Source organism: Scomber japonicus, chromosome 13, assembly GCF_027409825.1.
Source record: "Scomber japonicus isolate fScoJap1 chromosome 13, fScoJap1.pri, whole genome shotgun sequence".
Classification (NCBI taxonomy): domain Eukaryota; kingdom Metazoa; phylum Chordata; class Actinopteri; order Scombriformes; family Scombridae; genus Scomber; species Scomber japonicus.
In genome coordinates this window covers 14,079,026-14,099,012 of record NC_070590.1, presented here as the reverse complement: position 1 = coordinate 14,099,012, position 19,987 = coordinate 14,079,026, and the positions used below count along the sequence as shown (strand labels likewise).

The following is a 19,987-nucleotide window of genomic DNA, read 5'->3' as shown; positions in this document are numbered from 1 at the left end:
ATTGATGTGAGGGTCCTGATACAGGTAGGGGGTCAAGATCTACATGTGGAGAAGTATGAATACCACATTGTGAGAATACTTCATTACAAGTAAAAGTCCAGTATTCAAAATGTTACTTTGAGCACTTTAAAATAATCAATATTAACAAAAGATACAGTATATAGTATATAGTACTATGGTACTTAAAGCAAAGTAGGGTCTGGGGACTCCTAGGTCTTCGAGGGGGTAACAGGAACGAGAGGAATTCTTAATTTCCACTATTATTCCATCCGTAAATAAAACAATGAAAAAATGTATAACTACATTGGGCATTTTTTATGCACTTTCTGTAATAAAACATCTAAAAGCAAAAATCGTATCAGATGGGTGACCCTTGGAAAAAATCTTGTCAAATGGGAGTCGTTGACTTAAAAAAGTTTGAGCAACACTGACTCGAAATACAATAAGCAACAGTAGCAAACGTTATATGGTATAGGGAGACCAGGTACGGTTGTAACACATTTAGCTATTTTCCCAATAAACCAGAAACCATTTACACTGGAACAGCCTATTTGCTATATTAAAAACGTTAATGTGTCAACTACAGAAACAATGTATGAAAGTGCTTTTAAGAAATATATTCAGGTTGCAAAATGCATCTAAAGACAGTGACTCCAATGTTAAAACCGTTCCAGTGTACAGGGACAGTTATAACACATGCCAGGGATGGTTGTACGTCTACAAGGCTACATAATTAAGAAATAAATAATGAATCAACATTATCCAAAAGGATAAATATTACTTAGCAGTTATATTATTGGGACTCCCCTGTCTGTCTTCCTCTTTCTGACATTTGGCATGCTGTAAGCAAACAGGTGTTTACACTGACTATTATCATGCAACTTATTATCATCTCTGCAAGGTGACAGGCTACAATTCATTGTGAATGGAAGTCAGCAACATGGACCTATGCTTCTGACGTCTGACACTTGTCGCTGTGTGTGTACAAATAAGCCAGCCTAAACTAGTAATAAGCTAGTAATAATAAGTAATAAGACACAGTGAAGCATCAACCAGTCACATTTCACCATTCCCGTTTGGCTAGCTGTGGTGATGTTATTTAGATAGCTGATGTTATGCTAGCTAAGGTTAGCTTTTGTGCATCAAAAAGTGAGAACACTGCATGACACAGGGACAGTGTAAAAAAAACACACACTTTTGTAGATAAATTCTCCTGATTGCTGCAGATGTGGCTCTCTTTTTTTGAGGGCAAGAAGACAATCTAACCAAGCATGTGCACAGTGAGTGTCATCACTTTAGCTTGTTTCTGATTTGAGCAATTTGAGGTGTTACAACCATCCCGTGTTACAACTGTACCTGGTCTCCCCTACATATAACCATAATAGATTTGGGAAAAGTTGCAAGATAAAAATACTTAAAAATATTTAAATACCTGAATTCAAAATGTTACTTAAAGTAGTAAAGTATGAAATAACATAAGTACTAGTCCTTCAAATCTGTACTTAAGTAGCCTAATAAATGTACCAGTAGACTACATTCCACCACTGGCAGTTTCACGTCAATACAAAATGAACAAAAACAAGAGATTTCCGGGGATTGTAACTCCTCAAATGGAAGTAGTATGTAACTTTTCTGGAGTCACAGCATAAATATGTGTCAAACCCACAGACCGTATAGAAGACAAACCAACGATTTAGTGGAATTACTAAGACTAGCACTAGGACCCGGGGAGGCCTGGATGAGGAGTCAAAGTATAAACTGTAGTGGCCATAGACATACAGTTATACATGTCTACGGTAGTGGCCACTCTGAGTCACTCTGCCGCACGGAGGCTGACTGAGCTCCGCTGTGTCCGTGGCGAACACGCCTCACATGTTAACAACTGTAACTTTTCAATGAAACAACCGAGGGATTATTACTGGAAAGAAATAGAATAACTTAGACTTTAGGATATCAAACGACATGGACTCCAAACGCCAGAGTGGTGAGTAACAGTCACTAATTATCACTTTCATAGGCTATTTATTCGCGACAAAAGCTATTTACGTTAACGTTGTAGCATTTAAGGAAAAAGCCTCAGTTGCAGGATGCATTGACATGTATGCTGTATGGAAAGCATACATTTCACTTTAAGGACATGTCTAAAGAGATAAATGTGGTCAAAAACGCTCTAAAAATGAAAAAAGACATTATACTAAAGATAAAGTCGCCACAACAGGTGAGGTTTAATGAGGTTTAAACAACATTATCAAATTATTTTATACTTTGTCTCGTAAAACAAATGTGGAGGGAACCTAAATTTCGAAAACCGGGTGCGCCTCCTCGCGCTGCTCCGATACATTGTTGGAGTAACGGGAGAGTGACGTCACGCACCTACAAGCCGGTTGGTGCTTGGTGTGTGAGGATGGAGGAGGTATCCTATCCTCAGGTAGAGTGATGCAATCCGATACCAACAGAGAGTGCCCCGTTGGAAGCAGCGCTGCTGGAAGCTGCAGCAACAGCTGAATGGACGCTCTGTTTCTGTTTCTGCGCCTTCAGGCTGTACTGTGCTGCAAACAGGAAGCTGCATTATGTTTGACCAGGCAGGTGATGAAGCATTGGCCTGAATTGAAAATCTGGCAAACGAGGATGTGATTATTACAAGGGGAACAATGACCATTGTTGACAAAAATCAGACATTGAGAAAAAGCATTCATTCGTGTGTCACCACATCTCCCAGCACCTCCTACTCCCACTAACTGATGCTGTCCTTACTATGTTTATCAGGAACATTGCACACATGTATCTCATGAATGTGCACATTTATATATTGCAGTTATATGATAAAATGATATTGTTTACTATGTATATTATTGTATTTAATGTTATTTATTTATTATCACTTACACCCTTAAGTTGCTGCTATTTTCTCACTGTACTCCTGTGTCAATTTGAATTTCTCCCAAAGGGGATCAATAGAGATACATCTTATCTTATCTTATCTTATCTTATCTTATCTTATCTTATCTTATCATGTTGCTTGCAGGTAATTGACTATACTATCTGCAAAGTATCATTTACACCAAAAACTATTTTTAGTTCTTTTAAGTAGAAGCTTAAAATGAGGTAAAAGAAGCAACTCATTCTAATTTTACAGTCAAAACTATGTAGTGAGCTTGAGCACATAATGCAGCATCCCCAGCCTCCAAACTGTTTAATTAACTAAACTACTAAACTACTTAATTAACAATAATGAGCAATGGTGATTTATACATATATATGATAATAATGATTGTTTATATAAAAATGTGTTCATGATTACAGTGATGAAGATAAGAATATTATGAAATATAATATAATATGAAATATTCATGATTGATAATCTTCATTTTTAAGTGTGTTGTATTCAGTGACTGCACTGTGCTCTGACCATTGACTGTGTCTAAATATATACAACATGTCTCCACTTTCTGCCACTACTCAAAAATAATGCTAAAATATCTTGTTTCTGGGAGCAGCCATTTTGCTTGTGTGGCATAATTTGGGCCCAAAGTCCTCACAGTGGATTTGGGCGGTGTGATGACAACCTGTGGGACACGCCTGCTCAACCATCCCACTATTTGACAGAGTGACTGTACCACTGTGACAGCTGTCAATAATGACATCACACCCCCTTTATACATCATTACATAACAAATTAAAAACAAAGTTATCAGAAAAAACAATTGGACTAAGAACAGCGTGATAAGGACTACCTAAAGTGACAGATGCCATCTTTGGGGAAAAAATGTATTTGACGTGTACTGATTTTTTAGTTTGGCTCATGTCCCATCCGCTAACATGGAGGGGGCAGGACTTATGACTTATACTGCAGCCTGCCACCAGGGGGCTTCACTTGTGGGGAGATGTCATGACATCCATATTTGTATGCAGTCAATGCTCAGGGGCGGTTCTAGGGAGGGGCCAACAGGGGCCAGTGCCCCCATAATTCTGAGTCTGGACCCCCCTGTGGTCCCCCCGAACAAAGAGTCTGCATTAATAATAAAATGATAGATGATTTTTTGCTGAGGTTGTATGTGCCCCTCTAACAAAAAAGCTGGCCCCAACCTAGCCCCTCCATTAAAACTGGTTTAGAACGGCTCACGTCCAATATGACATTAGTCACATCAGAGCAAACAGTGTTCAATATCAAGGCAGACATTGTGAGCAGTCACAGTAGGAGAAGCTCAAATTTTGCTAATAACATTAACGATGGTTCTCTGTTTTAATCAAGTGTCCCAGTAAACTGTGAGAGTGTGACAGTGAGCCAGCAGGCACGAGGACCCTAAACTGAAGCAGCTAAATGGAATTCAGCCATTGTTAATTGTATACTTTACACCATTTTAACATGTGTCAAAATGTCTTAAATGAAAACAGCCCATAAAATACACACGCTGCTTAGAGAGGACAAAAGCAGTAAAAAAGAATTTTGTAGGGCTTGATCTAACCATTATTGTTATTATTGACTCATTTTCTTGATTGAAAGAGTAGTTGTTTGGTCTTTAAAATGGTGAAAAATGACCCCTGTATCCCAAAGCTCAAGGTGACGTCCTCAAGTGTCATGTTTTGTCCACAACCAAAAGAATCAGTTAAGCATCATAGAAGACTAAAGAAACCAGAAAATATTCCTGTATAAGAAACAGGAAGCAGGGAATTTGGAAATGTTCTTCTTTAATTACTCAAAACAATGAATTGATTGTCAAAATAGTTGGTGATTAACCAATTAATCAACTAATCATTGCAGCTCTACACAAATGCCACAAGTGGGAGGATAAATATATTTATACAGCCACACTGACACACAGGCATACCAGCAAGCCTTGAACATCAAACATAGTTCCCTTACATTTCCTTTTCCCTTTTCGTCCTCATCCCTCAGTGACCCCCCCTCCCCCCAACCCCCACCTCCTCTTTCCATTCTCTCTCTGAGTCAGAAAGTTCAAAACCTTCAGTTCAGAGAACAGTGAAACAACTTTACCACCATGATCTCAGATGTTTCTACTCTTTTGGTTTCTGACATAGTTTTAAGACAATGTAACAGATCTGCTTTTTTAAACTGTGTGTGACAGAAATATCCACAGCAGAACTTCTGCACATGTCATCCATGTTGATCTGCTGTGGGTAGGAAATTAAGCTGATGTGGTGATAATATGAAGTATGGAGTATGGAGTATTATCACCACACCAGCTTCATTTACCTGGCAGGAAAAACACTGGATTGTGTTTGTCCAGCTGAACGTTATATTCTCATCATCACCACCATATCGCTAAAAACAACCACTGAATAATGTTATTAGCATAAATGGCACGTGTTTGTGTGTGTGTGTGGGTGTGTGTGTGTGTGTGTGTGTGTGTGTGTGTGTGTCAGAGAGAGTGATGATGATGTAGTAATTTCAATAAGTGGTTATTGGTTTATTATATTAGTCAATCAAAAGAGAACTGAGAGATTCAATTTGAAATGATCATTTAACTTTGCAATTAAAACTTGATACTGATACCACAGCCAGACAAAAATAGTCTGACACATTTTTAGCTTGTGTGTGGATTAAACAAATAAGATGTTGTGTCTTCATTACGGATCTCAAGCCATGCTCAATGTTTCCCCCTATTTTCCGTCGTTATGCTAAGTTAAACTAACTTTTTTACTGGCTTGAGCATTACTGGCAGAGTGTACAATGCAGACATGTGAGTGGTATCAATCTTCTCATATAACTTTTGGCAAGACTGCAAATATGTGTATTTCCTAAAATGTCAAAGTAAGCCTTTCCACTGTCCAAACATTGCATGAAGCTGCAGAGTTGAGTGATTTTAGTCTGGTTTATTTTTTTGGTGGTTTTCGTCATTTCATTTTAGAAGTTGAACACAATATGGCTCCTACTTCACTGAAATGTCTGTTCTCAGTTGTAGCCTACATGTACAGTGGAGGCTTCAAGTTCCCACATCAAGCTTGTGTGAGTTGAATATTGAACCAAACTAGTTGTGATGTCAAGTGTCAAACTCTGCACATAAGGTTCACTTTGCAGAATGATTTTTGAGTGGAGGGGTACCTTATAGTTTTCTTTGTTGAGCTAAACAATCATGGCATGTGGCTGTCCTACAGTGTCTAGGTATCTCTTTACCTGTAGGTCCTTACATGTTGAAACCACAGGACCACAACAGTCTGAAGTAAAGCACACACAGTGCCACAGTGGTAGAGTCAATAACAAGCTCAGCTGGATGTGTCTCCACTGTTTACTATCTGAGGAAAGTGATAAGATACTGAAAGAATGTGCAAAAGAGACAATTCCATGACTTCTTCTCCCCCAGCTGTTTCTTTTTAAAGATCTTGCCAGCTTGGTTCGGAGGGGACTTTTTTGGAAAGCATCTGACTTAATGCTAACCCCGGGTGAGCGTTGACACCATCTACTGTTGTCATGAAAATATTAATTACAGGATGCAGAATTTCTGAAGTAGACTTTTGTCTCAGAGGGGGCTGCTGGGGCCGCCAAGACTTGAACTCTGACCCCTGTCTGAAGAGGATGGGTGTCTGGAGAGGGACAGAGGGAGGCCGATGAGGGAAAGGAGTTAAAAGGAAAGGATCAGAGAGGGAGGGAGAGAGAGAAAGGAGTGGAAGGGAGAATGTGGGATCTGGAGGGACCTCAGTCTCTGGGAGTGTGGGGGAGGCAGGAAGAGGACGCCTGCTGCAGAACAAAATAGCAGCTTCATACAGTTTGCAGACATGAAATTCTCTTTACTTGAAAAAAGCATGAAAAGCTAATGTTTGTGTTACAGAAGAGTATCATGTGTTACAGGCAACAACAAGGTAATCATATACTTCTTCCTAGTCCTGAAGCTTTGGAGGGAAAAAAAGTAAGAAAGAGGGATAGTTTGGATGGGAGAGGTGAGTCGAGGAGGTAAGGCTGGGATTGGTGTGATTGATGGGTTAGACATGTAATGGAAGGGAGTGAAAGCCTCAGGTCAGGAGGAGAAAAATATCTTTTCTCTGTGGGTATTATGCGGTGAGATAAACAGCAGCAGCAGCGAGTGGTAGTTGTTTTGTTGTGAGCTGCAAGCAAACACGCTAAATCAGTTCAAATGAGAGTCGCATGGCCCCGGTCTCATGACTGGCCTTCTTCAGGCAGTCTGTGGAAACACACAAAAATGTATGTAAAAGCGCACACACACACACACACACACAATCTCACACACACACACAAACACATTTTCCTCTTGCGATGGCATGTTTGTTCTGTACAGGATAATGTCTCTGCAAGACAAATTAATAGTGTTTGTGTCCTCGTTGTGAGTTAAGTGAACGTGTGTGTCCATCAGTGAGGAGGGAAAAAAAGGAGTTGAAGAGGAAATCTGCGCCATGTGTGTGAGTGTGTGAGCGTGCGTATGTGTGGAATGGGGGGTTACAAAGATCCCTCTGTGGGTGAGACCGACCACAAGCCTCCAGAACAGCTGATTCTCAGCCTCTGAACCCTCCGGTCCCCACAGAGAATGAGAGCAAGATAGTTAGAGAGAGATATACACAGACGTGGAAGGAGAGAGACAGCAACTGCATGGATGGCCTTGACTGTGTAATGTTTGAATTGTAGAAACAGAAAATAGACCAAAGGCCCCAGTCGGAAACTCTATCAACCCACTACTTTGTTAACATGGTGAATCATGACACTGAAACTTGTTGACTGAGTTGAGCTGGTTGCAGAGGGGTACAATAGATCTGTAATTTGAGTAAAGACCAGCTGAAAAACTTCTGAACTTTTCATTTAATAGATGGAGGGTGGGAACAGCGACCAAAGAACAAAGGAGGCAAAAGTGTGAACAAAAAAAGGAACAATAGTACAGGATGACAGAGGATGAGGAGCAGCAGGATGGAGAGAAATTGAGAAATACAAAGGGGAAAGTGGGAGGAAGAGCAGGAGGAGGTGAGACTTGCAGTAGGATGGAGGAAAGTCAAGATCAGGAAGGAGTGGAGTGAAGCTTCTGTCAACAGCTAAGACAGGAAACCACAGCTGCTGGCCGAGAAATGATGCACACACACACACACACACACACACACACACACACACACACACACACAGCTGCTGGATATATATCCTTTAACCCTGAATGCCCACGAATCGAGACGATGCAGCTGTGTTGCACCACGCCCCTCTTCGGCTGTGTGTGTGTGTGTGTGTGTGTTTTTGTGAGCGTGTTAGTTCCTGTTTTGTTTTTTCTTTGAGTTTCTGACATTGTACTGTTTGCCCTGGTCTTGTGGACCATTGTGGTCGTCGTCTAATTTTGTCCTTCGTGGAGACAATAGAGTATTGTCAGTGTGAGGTTGGGGGGGCTGAAGGGCTTTTCTGTCATTCTCTCACTCTGTGTGTGAAGGGGAGAGTTTCAGTATTATTTATCTTAACTACTGAACCAGTTCTTTCCCAGGATTTTTTTTAGATGCACTGTATTTCATATATCGGCAACTTTATGTAGTCACCTTTTTTCAAATTATTTATAAATCAAATTTTAAGGTATGATCTGACCACTCACAACAAAGAAATATCCCAGTGTGCACAAAAAAATAATTGTCCCTTATATTTGTCCCCCAGTTAATATTTCAAATTATTCCCAGAAAAAGTTCATAAGGAGCTAGTAAACTAATACTCTTATTGTCATCTCAGCATTTCCACCATGAACAGCACAGCAGTTTCATGAAACCACCTTCAACTTTATGACCCTTGCTGAGGTTCCAACATCCTTGCTGAAGTGTACTTGAATTACTTTTTTTTGACTGCATATTTTGGGTGAAATTGCATTGTGAATTTGACCATTCTAATGCAAAAAACGCTAAATTGTTCCCAAAAAATATTTTTATGGGCAGGATGGGAAAAGCCAATTAATGAGCTAGTGGGACAATCACTGAAACCCAAAGGAAAATTAAATGAAATTATTTTGAAGGGCCAGTGTGTCAGATTTAGTAGCATCTAGTGGTGAGGTTGCAAATTGCAGCCAACTGAATACTCCTACCCTCATCCTCCCTTTCCAAGCTTGTAGGAGTACCTACAGTAGCTACAAAACTCACAATAAAAGCAAAAGACCCTTTCTATTTGGTTTGTCCATTCTGGGATACTGTAGACACATGGTGGCGTCCATGGAAGGGGACCTGCTCCCTTGTAGATATAAAGACATCATTCCAAGGTAGCAAGAACATGATTCTTATTTTCATGGGATTATACAATAATTAAAACATACTTAGGAATATTTCATTCAATTTCTGCCAAGTCTGTTCCACTAGATGCCATTCAATTTTACAAACTGCCCCTTTATGGTTTGCAGCTCTTAAACTCTGAATTTACAATTAGAGCTTCTAAACAAAAAAGTATAATCCACTCAATTTTGTCAATGGCAATTCTTGGTTACATTGCCCTCAAATCAAAAAGCACCTTTGAACAATTAAACAAAAATACACACAAAAAAGGTCATCATTTACTTTGATTTATAGCCTGTCAAACGTCAGCTTCTCAAGCTGCTCTTATGAATGAGTGATCTGCTGAATGAACCCTGTGCTAAAGGCACTTTGGTAACCATATCCTTTTCTATCTCTAGTGGAACTAAAGGTTTTCTTCTTTACTTTGGCTCCATTTCCTTGTGGGAAGGAAGCATTGTCGTGACCCCTCCTCCTCACCTCCTTTTCTCTATGACTTTCTACCCACAACCCCCCCCCACAACCCCTCTTTGTCAGCTCTGAGCAAGCAGGATGTGTGAGAGTGTGTCAGAGCGTTTGGACCAGTGTCAAGGTCAACAAAACACGCACACATATACACACGGACACACAGGATGTCAGTATTTAACATGAAAACAAATTTTTCAAAGAAAGGTAGAAACGTCTGAACTTAAACGATTTGATCTGCGGTGGTGCAGGAAAAAAGAAGCAGACAGAAAACTCAGAGAAAGAAACACAAATACACTCTGAGGTTGACAAAGTGAATCGGGACATATATTTGGATGTTAAACATCTCTTCCTTGTCAGCTGTTGCAACAGGCGGTAAGCTGAGTTCCAAACTGACTTCATGCTCCTCGTGAACTGCCAGTTTTGTTGGCACTTGCCTGTGTGACATTGTGTGTGTGTGTGTGTGTGTGTGGGTGGGTGTGTTAAATCAATATTTGATGCAGATCAAAATTAACCACCACAGACTGAAATGACTTTGTTGTTACTTTAACTAAATTCATTTCAGTGTGTGTTGGTTAATTTTGCACAAGCACAGGCATTTCATTTCTCAACACCAAAGAGTATTTTTATGGTCATCCTGCAAACCCGAATAATGTGTTACTTTTTGTTTTTTGTGGTCTTTAGTGGTGATGGAGCGACTTGTGAGCGAGCTGGGTTCTCTGCTGAAGATGCTGGACAACGAGACGGTCAGCCCTGCCACTGCTGAAAAGATGGCCTCCATACGCAACATCCTGGACACAGTGCAGCTGTCAGGTACATGTACTACACGGACTATATTTTTTGGTTAATATCTTATTAATATCTCATAAATTGAAGTGATGTGACAAACCTCTCTATATTGACTGCAACAACAGCAGGAATATGTATTTTTGATAGTTAATAGCAATATCTTTGTACTGCTGTTTCATTTACACTCCTGCAGATGTTAATTTAATGATGACATAGCATAACTTTCATTAATTCTTGTGCAGCACAAAATTAACATCCACATATTTATTGATTTTTTATCTTAATTGGGGTTTTCTCCCATCCATAAGTTACAAGCAGAACTTAATTTCAAGCCACTGTAAGACACAACACACACAGTATGTCTTTTCACGAGAACAAAACTAATGTTAAAATCTATTTACATATGGAAAAATGTAAATTAGAGTTTTAAATTATGGAGAACTATAAGATTGGTGTCACCCAGAAACATTTATTAATCCATGGATTTGGATGCATGCATACCAGTTTTCAGCTGCATCCTGCATCACATTAGTTCAGTTTGACACTTGCAGCTGTTCAGCCAAAGCACCTCAGAGTTGAGCAATTAGCTCAAGGTCACTTAAACAGTGTTTATTTAGACAGGAAAGGACCATTTCTTTCTTACTTGACTATGTCTTTTCGTAACTTTTCGCAACTGAGATATGATACAGAAAGTGTAGTCAATGCAACAGATAGCAGCAGCTGTGAGCCTGAGGTCTTTGCTGTCAACCCTTGTTTATCTGGGACAATACAGGATGTCAGAGGGGATAGAAGGTTTGATGCAACTAAATGTAGAGTTTAAAGAGGACAATGAGACGGGGTTAAAGAGAGGATAATTGCAAAACATCCTGAGGATTCAGACTGTTAGTGCATCCTCACAACATGTTTTATGTTTGAGTGGGCCCCAGACTGTGCTGCCCATACTCACTCCTCCAGAGTTTTACACAGTAGATTAATCCACATAAATTCAGTTTTTCGATACAGCCAAAAACTTCATAGATCTTACAGCCTAAGAGATGAACGCTGATTCTAAAATACTTCCAGGAAGCCTGGAAGGTTTGGCGTCCTTTCACACACATTTTCTGACTTGAGTTATCTTCGATCTTCTGATGCAAAGATTAGCAAACTCCAATCTGCACCTTCTTGTTGTCTGATCTCCAGAGATCTCCATACAATGTGTTTGCCTTAAATGCAAACAGTTCAATGTTGATACTCAATGAGGACTCGCTCACTTTCCTGTTTACTGCATATAAGTACACTCTGTTAATTCCCCTGACCTAAGCCGAACTCTGATCCTATGTCTAACCTCTAATTTATCTTTTCCACAGTCAATGGATCAGACATCTACATGAACAGCTGTCTTTACAGCAATGGCACGAGCTTTGTAGAGTCACTGTTTGAGGATTTTGGTGAGTGGACCCTCAAAGCTCCTTCAAACCAGTTCACTGTCAAATGTAGAAATGTTTCTATAAAAATTAGATAATTAATATCTATTATAAGATATATCACACTAAAATTCAATTGTAGAAAGCAATAAAATGCACCTTAAACAGGCAATTTAGATCAATGACACAGGCTTTGCACTAGTTTCCTCCAGATAATTTTTCAAAATAGGGGAATCACCAAAATGTATCTATCATAAGTTTAGTATGAACATTTTTTATTTTGTCTAATAAAATAAAGAGATTATTATGTCTGCTTCCTTCTAAGGTAACTGAGTAATTATTCTCGTGATCTGAGTTTAGTTGTTCTCTCAAGATGAGCTATACTGGTGGAAAGAAATGAATATAAACTAAGCACGTTTGCACTACTGATAACGTCCATACTTTGTTGTTTGACCAGACTGTGATTTGCACATGCTCAGTACATCGCCAGTTGAACAGAAAGAGCATAAGGAGGAAGAGGAGAAGACTCAACCTAATAAATCTGTAAGTCACCTTCACAATCTACCTGTCACTCCACCTGCTTTCTTGTGCCTCAGATTTTGGGTTAACCTTCACTTTGGTTCCTCAGACACCAACTGACACGCCCCCTCCCCTGCCAACCACCCCGCTTCCTGATGACTACTATGAAGAGGCTGTTCCTCTAGATCCTGGATCCACCCCACAGTACTTTACCACCAATATGAGCAGTCAGTTCTGCACCTACACTCAATAACCCAGATTTATACTCTCATGAATAATTATAGGTTTGCGTTTCTCTTTCTCATATTTACTTTTTCCTCTTGTGTAGCTTCCAGGAACTCTGTGGAGGATGCCTACTATGAAGATGCCGACAACAACTACCCCATCACCAGGATTAATGGACCCCCCAAAAACTCCTGTGAGTCTGCCGTTATTCATGCTATCAATTGTGCAAGTATAAACAGAGGCATACTCTGATCATAAAGTAGAATACATGAATGAACAGAACCTGAAATTGTCTGTAGTTGTTTTATAAATGAATGATCTGTGATATTTTTGGTGCTCAGACAATGACTCCGATGCTTTGAGCAGTTCCTACGAGTCTTATGAAGAAGAGGAAGAAGAGGCGAAGGGCCGGGACCAACGTCAGAGATGGACGGCTGAGGAAAGCCCAGATGGACCTGTCAGAGACTGCCGCATCTGTGCCTTCCTGCTGCGCAAGAAGCGCTTTGGCCAGTGGGCTAAACAGCTGGTTGTTGTCCGAGATAATAAACTTCAGGTAAACTGAGCCATTTTAAAGCTCAAACCAACGGTTCAAATTTACAAGCTCTGAAAATCAATTTTCTCAGATAGCTTCTTGATAGTAGCCATGACATTCCAACATAATCATGATATTTTCTGCCACAGTTAGATTTGTGTCTGTGCTCTTCTGACTGGTGTGAAGTTAGTAGGGCCTAGCTGGTTAAATGAGATGTTAAGCATTTCTGTTGCCATTGCTATCCATTTGATCTGATCAAACCACAACCTCACAGCTGAGTTTTTAAGTGTTAAACTCTTAAGAAATAAACCATAAACTAAGTTGCTGCATGTTTAGCCCTAAATATTTACTGTTAAAACTAAAATCTTAGGATATGAAACCAAGTTTTCAGGGGCCTTTAATACAGTGTTACAGAAGAAACTAGTAAATGGGAGTGAGTATGTCACTACATGACAAGCAGACACACTTAGTCACAAATGTCACAAATTAGATGAAACCTCAACAACAGAGAAGGCAGTGCCAGTCAAAAGTTTGGACACCTTCCCATTTACTTGAATTCGAGAGTGTGTTGAAACTTTTGAGCGGTGCTATATGTACGATCTTTCTCTCTCTGTCTCTTTTTCAACCTCGCTGTCTTTCTCTGTCTTTCTATAGTGTTATAAGAGCATCAAAGAAAGCACTCCCCACACAGAACTCCCGCTGAATCTGTGCAACGTCATCTATGTCCCGAAGGAAGGCCGGAAGAAGAGACATGAGTTGCGCTTCTCGCTGCCTGGAGGTGAAGCTCTAGTCCTGGCTGTTCAGAGTAAAGAGCAGGCACAGCGATGGCTCAAGGTAACTTTTATTCACTATATCAAAAGGCTAGGGTTGAGACAGAAAAGAATGACAGAGGCCGAGAGAATGAGGCTGAAGAGAGAGAGAGAGAGAGAGAGAGAGAGTACACTACTGAGTGCGGAAGTGAAGATTTTCTTTTTTCTCAAATCCAGGTGGTGCAAGATGTTGGCAGCCAAAGTAGCAACACTGAAGGACTTAATGGATCTGCTTCTCCCATTATACAGAGGAAGTTGGAGCTTGACAAGGTGCGTGTCTGCATGTTTATATGTAATCTGCATGTTTTTGCTTGTGTATGTCATAATATTTGCTCATAAAGCATTCCAACCAACTTCCGAAACAGTTGCAGCTCATTAAGTCTTAGGTTTCTCTCTTTCTTTGTTTACTGAGGCTTGCTTTATCCTAATCTATACCCTACTTTTTATATTTCCATGTCTGTGCCTGACATCACCTCTTTCAGCCCACGCATGACACAACTGTTCCTTTTGCTTCTAGTTTACAAGCAGTCAGTAAGGTGACATTATATTGTGGTTGCTGTGTTGGCTGGTTTTCAAATAGCCTCCTGCCCTCATCAAAGTTTTGGCAGAGGCAACAGGCTGAATGCATGGTGACTTGAGAGTAACACCCCAACACTGTCAGAATACTTTAAAAAAATACTTAAAGTAAATAAACATCTGTGTACTTTTTGTTGACATTATTTTTTTCTCAGTTAAAGAAGAGAATGCTTTGTTTTCAGTCTATGTCTCTCCTCTCCTCTCCTCCCCTCCCCTCCCCTACCCTACCCTCTCCTCTCCTCTCCTTTCCTCTCCTCTCCTCTCCTCTCCTCTCCTCTCCTCTCCTCTCCTCTCCATTATCAAGAGTTATCAAAAGTTAAAAAAGTCCTCTACTTTTTCCTCGGCAGATGCTACAGTCTGACAGACAGGCATCCGACTCAGACAGTGTGTTAACAGTAGACACTCAGTCCACTGCACAGGGACCAGGACGGGACACCACTGACACACTGAGTATGTTTACCTTCATGATTTAGTATCTATTTATTGGAAAATTCCTATTTCAGAATAAGACATAGTACATAAGTTGAAATGAAGTATGGCAGATTAAAGAGTGTATTAAAATTGTAAGTTAGATAATTGTCACCGTTTTTTGTTTGCTATTTGAAGGAGTCCATGTGGTCTCTGGAGCTGCCAACAAACAATGTGGGAGATGTTGCATGAATTAAAACTTGACCTCTTCAAAGTTGTTTTTTAATACTGACACATTCAATGAACATTTGTTGGCTTTGAGGTTTTAGCAAAATAATTTAATTTGCACATTATAAGTTGCGTTTAAAAATAGACAATGCTTACTGCTGTGATACCAGAATATGAATATTTAGGTTGATGGTAAAAATTTACAAAACATTGGTTCGGTCCATCACTGGTAAGATGGATTACACACACACACACACACACACACACACACACATCCATGATGTAGGGTCAGAATATAGGTCAAACACAGTCGTGTTGTTTCAGTGTTGTTACAACCTGTTTACTGTCCGACAGACTCTGAAACTAAAGAGACATGAGAGAAAGGGAGAGACAGGAAGTGAGGCGCAAGCAGATATGACATCCTTCCTGTCCTCTTCCTGCAATTGTGTCCCTCTGACATCATAGGAAGTAGGCTGGGCAGAGCTCTGCAGCACCTGGTACATTCAGTTTGAACACCCAAACATACTGTTGAGTTTGGCTGAATGAATAAAAGTTATCTCTGAAATTAAATATTATATATTTTTGTTAAATTCTAGCAGTGCAATAAGTGATGATATGGTGGAGGTTATTCACAAAACTATGTGCTATGTATCAAGTGCTCCTAGACTCTATGACCACATTATCAGCCCCTGCGCAGTCTGAACAGGGTATGTTTGATTTCAGACAGGGGAAAGCGCGGAGCGTTCTCAGAGCTGACGGGGTCGATGAGCCGAGCAGCAGGGAAGAAAATCAATCGAATCATCACCTTCTCCAAACGGAAACCTCCTTTACCGGGGGAGCCTCCCTCTTCTTCTAGTCAGCATGACAACCCACGCTGTGGTGAGGACACAAATTGAACATGAAGCTGTGGTTGAATGACTGGCTGTTTGTTTAGTTGGTGAAGTGCTTATTTGAGGGATTCAGCGCAAGTACAGTATGTAGAAAATCTGCTATAACTTCTAAGCCACCTATAACTTCTAAGCAAATTTAAAGTGAATATCCTGTAAAGACTGAGGAGGTTAACTTAGATCAAGAGACTTGTTAAGATAAAGATTTCAGCCATATTACTACACTAAACATGTCTGCTGCTTTTTTGTTGCCACAGGCTACCTTAGTGTGTGTCTGAGTGGTTCTTGGAAGGAGCGTTGGTGTGCAGTGCGAGGTGGAAGTCTGTACCTACAGAGGGACCCTGGGGACCAGCGTCCCCCAGTCATTGTAGTTCCCCTCAAGGGGGCAGAGGTGGTGACGGGAGGCCTTGGCCCCAAACATCCCTTCTCATTCCACATCCTTCAGGGAGGCAACGAACTGGCAGCCTTAGAGGTAGAATATAATTGCACCAAATGATCTTGAGCAATTTCAACAGGTGTAGGAGATTCAATGTAGACAGATGTTTTTTCCATCGTTCTCATCATCGCATGGATGCAGATGAGATAGAAAGTTAACAGCAATGACACATCAACTGTTTTATGAAAATTAATTTGCTAAAATGTGGGTGTGTGCGTCTGTGTGTCCATCAGGCCAGCTGTTCGGAGGACCTGGGCCGCTGGCTGGGTGTGTTGTTTGCAGAGACTGGCAGCTCAACACTCCCTGAAGAATTGCACTACGACTATATTGACGTGGACACACTCACGGACATACGGCACGCTGCCAGACACTCCTTCCTGTGAGTCACTTCATACCGTTGTTTGTGCATGTATGCATCAAAAGTTATGTGTCCCTTATTAGAGCTTTCATAGTGAAATACTTCTTCTCAGGTGGGCCACTACCACTGCTGCGTCATCCAGCAGTGCCTCGACAGACTCGAGAACATACGATGAGGTCTATGAAAGTATTGCGGTGAGAAAACATCCTCATCATTAAATTCAAGCTGTCAAACATGGAGACTGAATGACAGTGCTGAGCCTGCTGTCCAGCAGTGCGGATTGTTGTCTTGTATGGAATATTAACGAAATGCTTACATTATGCATATACATTTCATTTGATGACTCTTGCCACAGGGTTCAGTTAAAAAAACAACCTTACAGATACATAAAACATAATGGATGCTGTAAATGGTACATGTTAAAAATGTGTTTTATTTTCCCCCCTCTTGCAGGATGAGGATATCGACAACAGAGCCAGCCAGGTGAGACGTCACGCCTCATTCTCCAGCAGGGACTCTGAAAAAACTGAACAGGCTGCTGTCAAGAGACATGCGTCCAGTGAGTCCCCTCTCATTTCATAATTCATTACACTGGCTCAAGGAAAATCATATGATATAAAATGTCACATTTGGCTTCTCCAGAGGATTGCGGTGAAAAACTAAAGTATGATGATGTGGATAATTAGCTACTTGACAGTCTGTCATTACAAAGCAGCATCAGTGTTGCTGTGGTCCTATACATACTCTGCCATGTTTTTTTTTTTTTTGTTAGATGTAAACCAGTATGGACGGTATGGGAAGACACGTGCAGAGGAGGACGCCAGGCAGTACCTGACACAGAAAGAGGAGCTGGAGAAGCAAAAAGAAGAGCTCAGAAATGCACTGATTGCCCTTCGTAAGGAGAAGAGGGAACTGAAGGAAGAGATGAAGAGTGGCACAGGTCAGGGACAAAGCACACGCACTGCGCTGTTCAGAGCTTTGCTTCGTAGCAGTACTAACTGTGTGTGTGTGTGTGCGTGTGTGTGCGTGTGCGTGCAGGTCATGGTGTGGAACAGCGGTTAGCCGAGCTGGAGACACTGTGCAAACAGAAGGAGGAGGAAAGGGTAGAGCTGGAGCTCAGACTGACAGAGGTCAAAGAAAATCTGAAGAAATCACTGGCTAGAGGAGCATTGGCCCCTCATACTGACACCAAGATCAGTGTCATGGTAGGCAGCTACAGAAACTCTTCTGTATAATTATTAATCAATCTATCTATCTATCTATCTATCTATCTAGATATCTAGATATGTATATATACAGTACCAGTCAAAAGTCTGGACACACTTTCTCATTGATGTAAATGGGAAGGTGTGTCCAAACTTTTGACTGATACTGTATATTTATGTATGTATGTATGTATGCATGTATGTATGTATAGATCTCTCTGTATATTGTATCATTTCAGATTTTCACTATTTTGCTGAAAAGAATTGTCACCTGACATTTGAGTTTGTGTGGTTGTCTTGGTTTGTGTGTGTCATTGTGTATTCAGGCACAGAACAAAAAAGCTGAAAAGGTTTACAGTGAGACTGTACCGGTCAACACAGCATCCGAGCTTCGTAAACGCCCTCCATCTCTTTGCGCCTCCTCCAAGGGGAACGTCATGCAGAAGGCAAAGGTAGTGTGTGTGTGTATGTGTGTGTGTGTGTGTGTGTGTGTGTGTGTGTGATTGTGTGTGTGTCTTTCTGGTTGTGTAACAAAAACAATTGTATGTAGGTGCTTTTCTCAGTTTTTGCTGTCTCTCGTCGTTTTCAGGAGTGGGAGTCGAAGAAGGGGACCTAGACTGAACATAAACGGATCGACAGATGGACTCATGGAGGGAAAAAAATGAGCTGTGACAGAAGGATGTGTTAGAGACAAGGAAGGAGAAAGAAAAACTGGCACTGAAAAGAAGAAGATGAAGGAGAGGAGAAGGAGTGCAGACTGAGGCATTCATTGCTCTCCTTAACTAAAGAAAAAGTAGAATTTTAGCAAGTTTAGGCAGCATGGTGCTGCCTCAACCACTGTAAATAATACAGACTTGACTGTTGTTCCAATACAGTATTAATGGGGATCTCTATGAACGTGAAATATATATGTTTGTGTGTGTTTGCATGTGTGTTTGCTTTTGCAGAAGCCTGCAGAAAGCAAAAATGTGATCATTTCATAGAAAAGCAAAGGGAGAGAGAGGTCATCAACACTGTGTGTTCAGTTTGCCGAAACGCAGTCACAAGCAAGACTTCCTGAGTCAACTGAGTATTTTACCAAAACTCACTGATTTTTTAAATGATACTTGTCAATACAAAACAAAAAACGAAAGTAAATAAATTATTATTATTATTACCTTAAATTATCTTTATTAGCGAGAGAAGCATTATACATCTTCAAATGTGTATTTAAACCATTTGGAAAGCATATTGAGTATGACATTGTTACTGGAACCAATGAGTAATGTTTATTAATGCAATGTGAAACTATTAGATTTTAACCATTATATGTGTATTTTTTCATATTTGACTTTTGCACTTTATCTTGTATTTTGTGACTACACCAATGTTCTTGTACATGAGCTTCAGTGCCCCTCTTAGCAGAATAATTGGAGGATAAACACCCTTCTGCCTTCCCTTAAACACACATGTTGAAGTAAAGAATAACTTTATCTTCATCTACTGGACTTTGTTTGTCTTGGTGAATAGTTTCAATGAAATTTACTGCACTGGATCATTTTTGTCTATGCCTGGTACTTCCTCAGAATAAGTTATTTCAGTATGAAACCAATAGAAGCGTCACAGTTCTGCCATCTAGTGGCTACTTAAATTATAGCATCCATTTTATCATTCTTAACACAGTATGTCCTAATTAATTTCCAATTAAAACTTTATTACAATTGACAATTTTAAAATACCATACATTAATGTTTGTAGAATACTGTTTTTGCAGTAAATATACAGTAAATCAAGAGTTTGTAGGGTTCCATGAGATAAAACGATTAGTTTAAATTCAGCTGTCAGCAGATCCTGCATTTCTTGTGTGCATTGCATTGTGGAAGAATATTGCTCTTCAAGGACACACTCAAAAAGAAAGAACATTTAGTATGCTTACTAACTTTTTTCAGTATACTTGTTCGCTCCCCAATATGAACATGTTA

General features: G+C 40.2%; 1 protein-coding gene across 2 annotated transcripts; it reads left to right on the top strand.

Moving 5' to 3' along the window:
• The first annotated feature begins 1,844 nt into the window (after window positions 1-1,844).
• Window positions 1,845-19,507, top strand: LOC128371197 (actin filament-associated protein 1-like 1). Of its 2 annotated transcripts, XM_053331451.1 has the most exons (19): window positions 1,845-1,984; window positions 10,336-10,464; window positions 11,787-11,867; window positions 12,301-12,386; window positions 12,472-12,589; window positions 12,691-12,780; window positions 12,929-13,140; window positions 13,774-13,953; window positions 14,106-14,198; window positions 14,852-14,954; window positions 15,864-16,019; window positions 16,285-16,499; window positions 16,697-16,842; window positions 16,934-17,015; window positions 17,275-17,380; window positions 17,594-17,761; window positions 17,860-18,026; window positions 18,353-18,478; window positions 18,616-19,507. In XM_053331451.1, exons 1-19 carry the CDS (start codon window positions 1,963-1,965, stop codon window positions 18,640-18,642), a joined length of 2,307 nt encoding a protein of 768 aa, XP_053187426.1. In that variant the 5' UTR covers window positions 1,845-1,962; the 3' UTR covers window positions 18,643-19,507. The 2 variants fall into 2 exon arrangements, with proteins under 2 accessions (XP_053187426.1, XP_053187424.1); XM_053331449.1 differs by lacking the exons at window positions 1,845-1,984; window positions 10,336-10,464; window positions 11,787-11,867; window positions 12,301-12,386 and having other exon boundaries at window positions 12,478-12,589; window positions 18,619-19,507.
• The last annotated feature ends 480 nt before the right edge of the window (window positions 19,508-19,987 follow it).

Excerpts from the sequence above, each read along its gene's own strand:
- LOC128371197 (XM_053331451.1), top strand. The coding sequence starts at position 1,963 with ATGGACTCCAAACGCCAGAGTG. Across the intron at positions 1,985-10,335 it reads GGACTCCAAACGCCAGAGTG|TGGTGATGGAGCGACTTGTG; the intron begins GTGAGTAACAGT and ends TGTGGTCTTTAG. Across the intron at positions 17,016-17,274 it reads AGGTCTATGAAAGTATTGCG|GATGAGGATATCGACAACAG; the intron begins GTGAGAAAACAT and ends CCCCTCTTGCAG.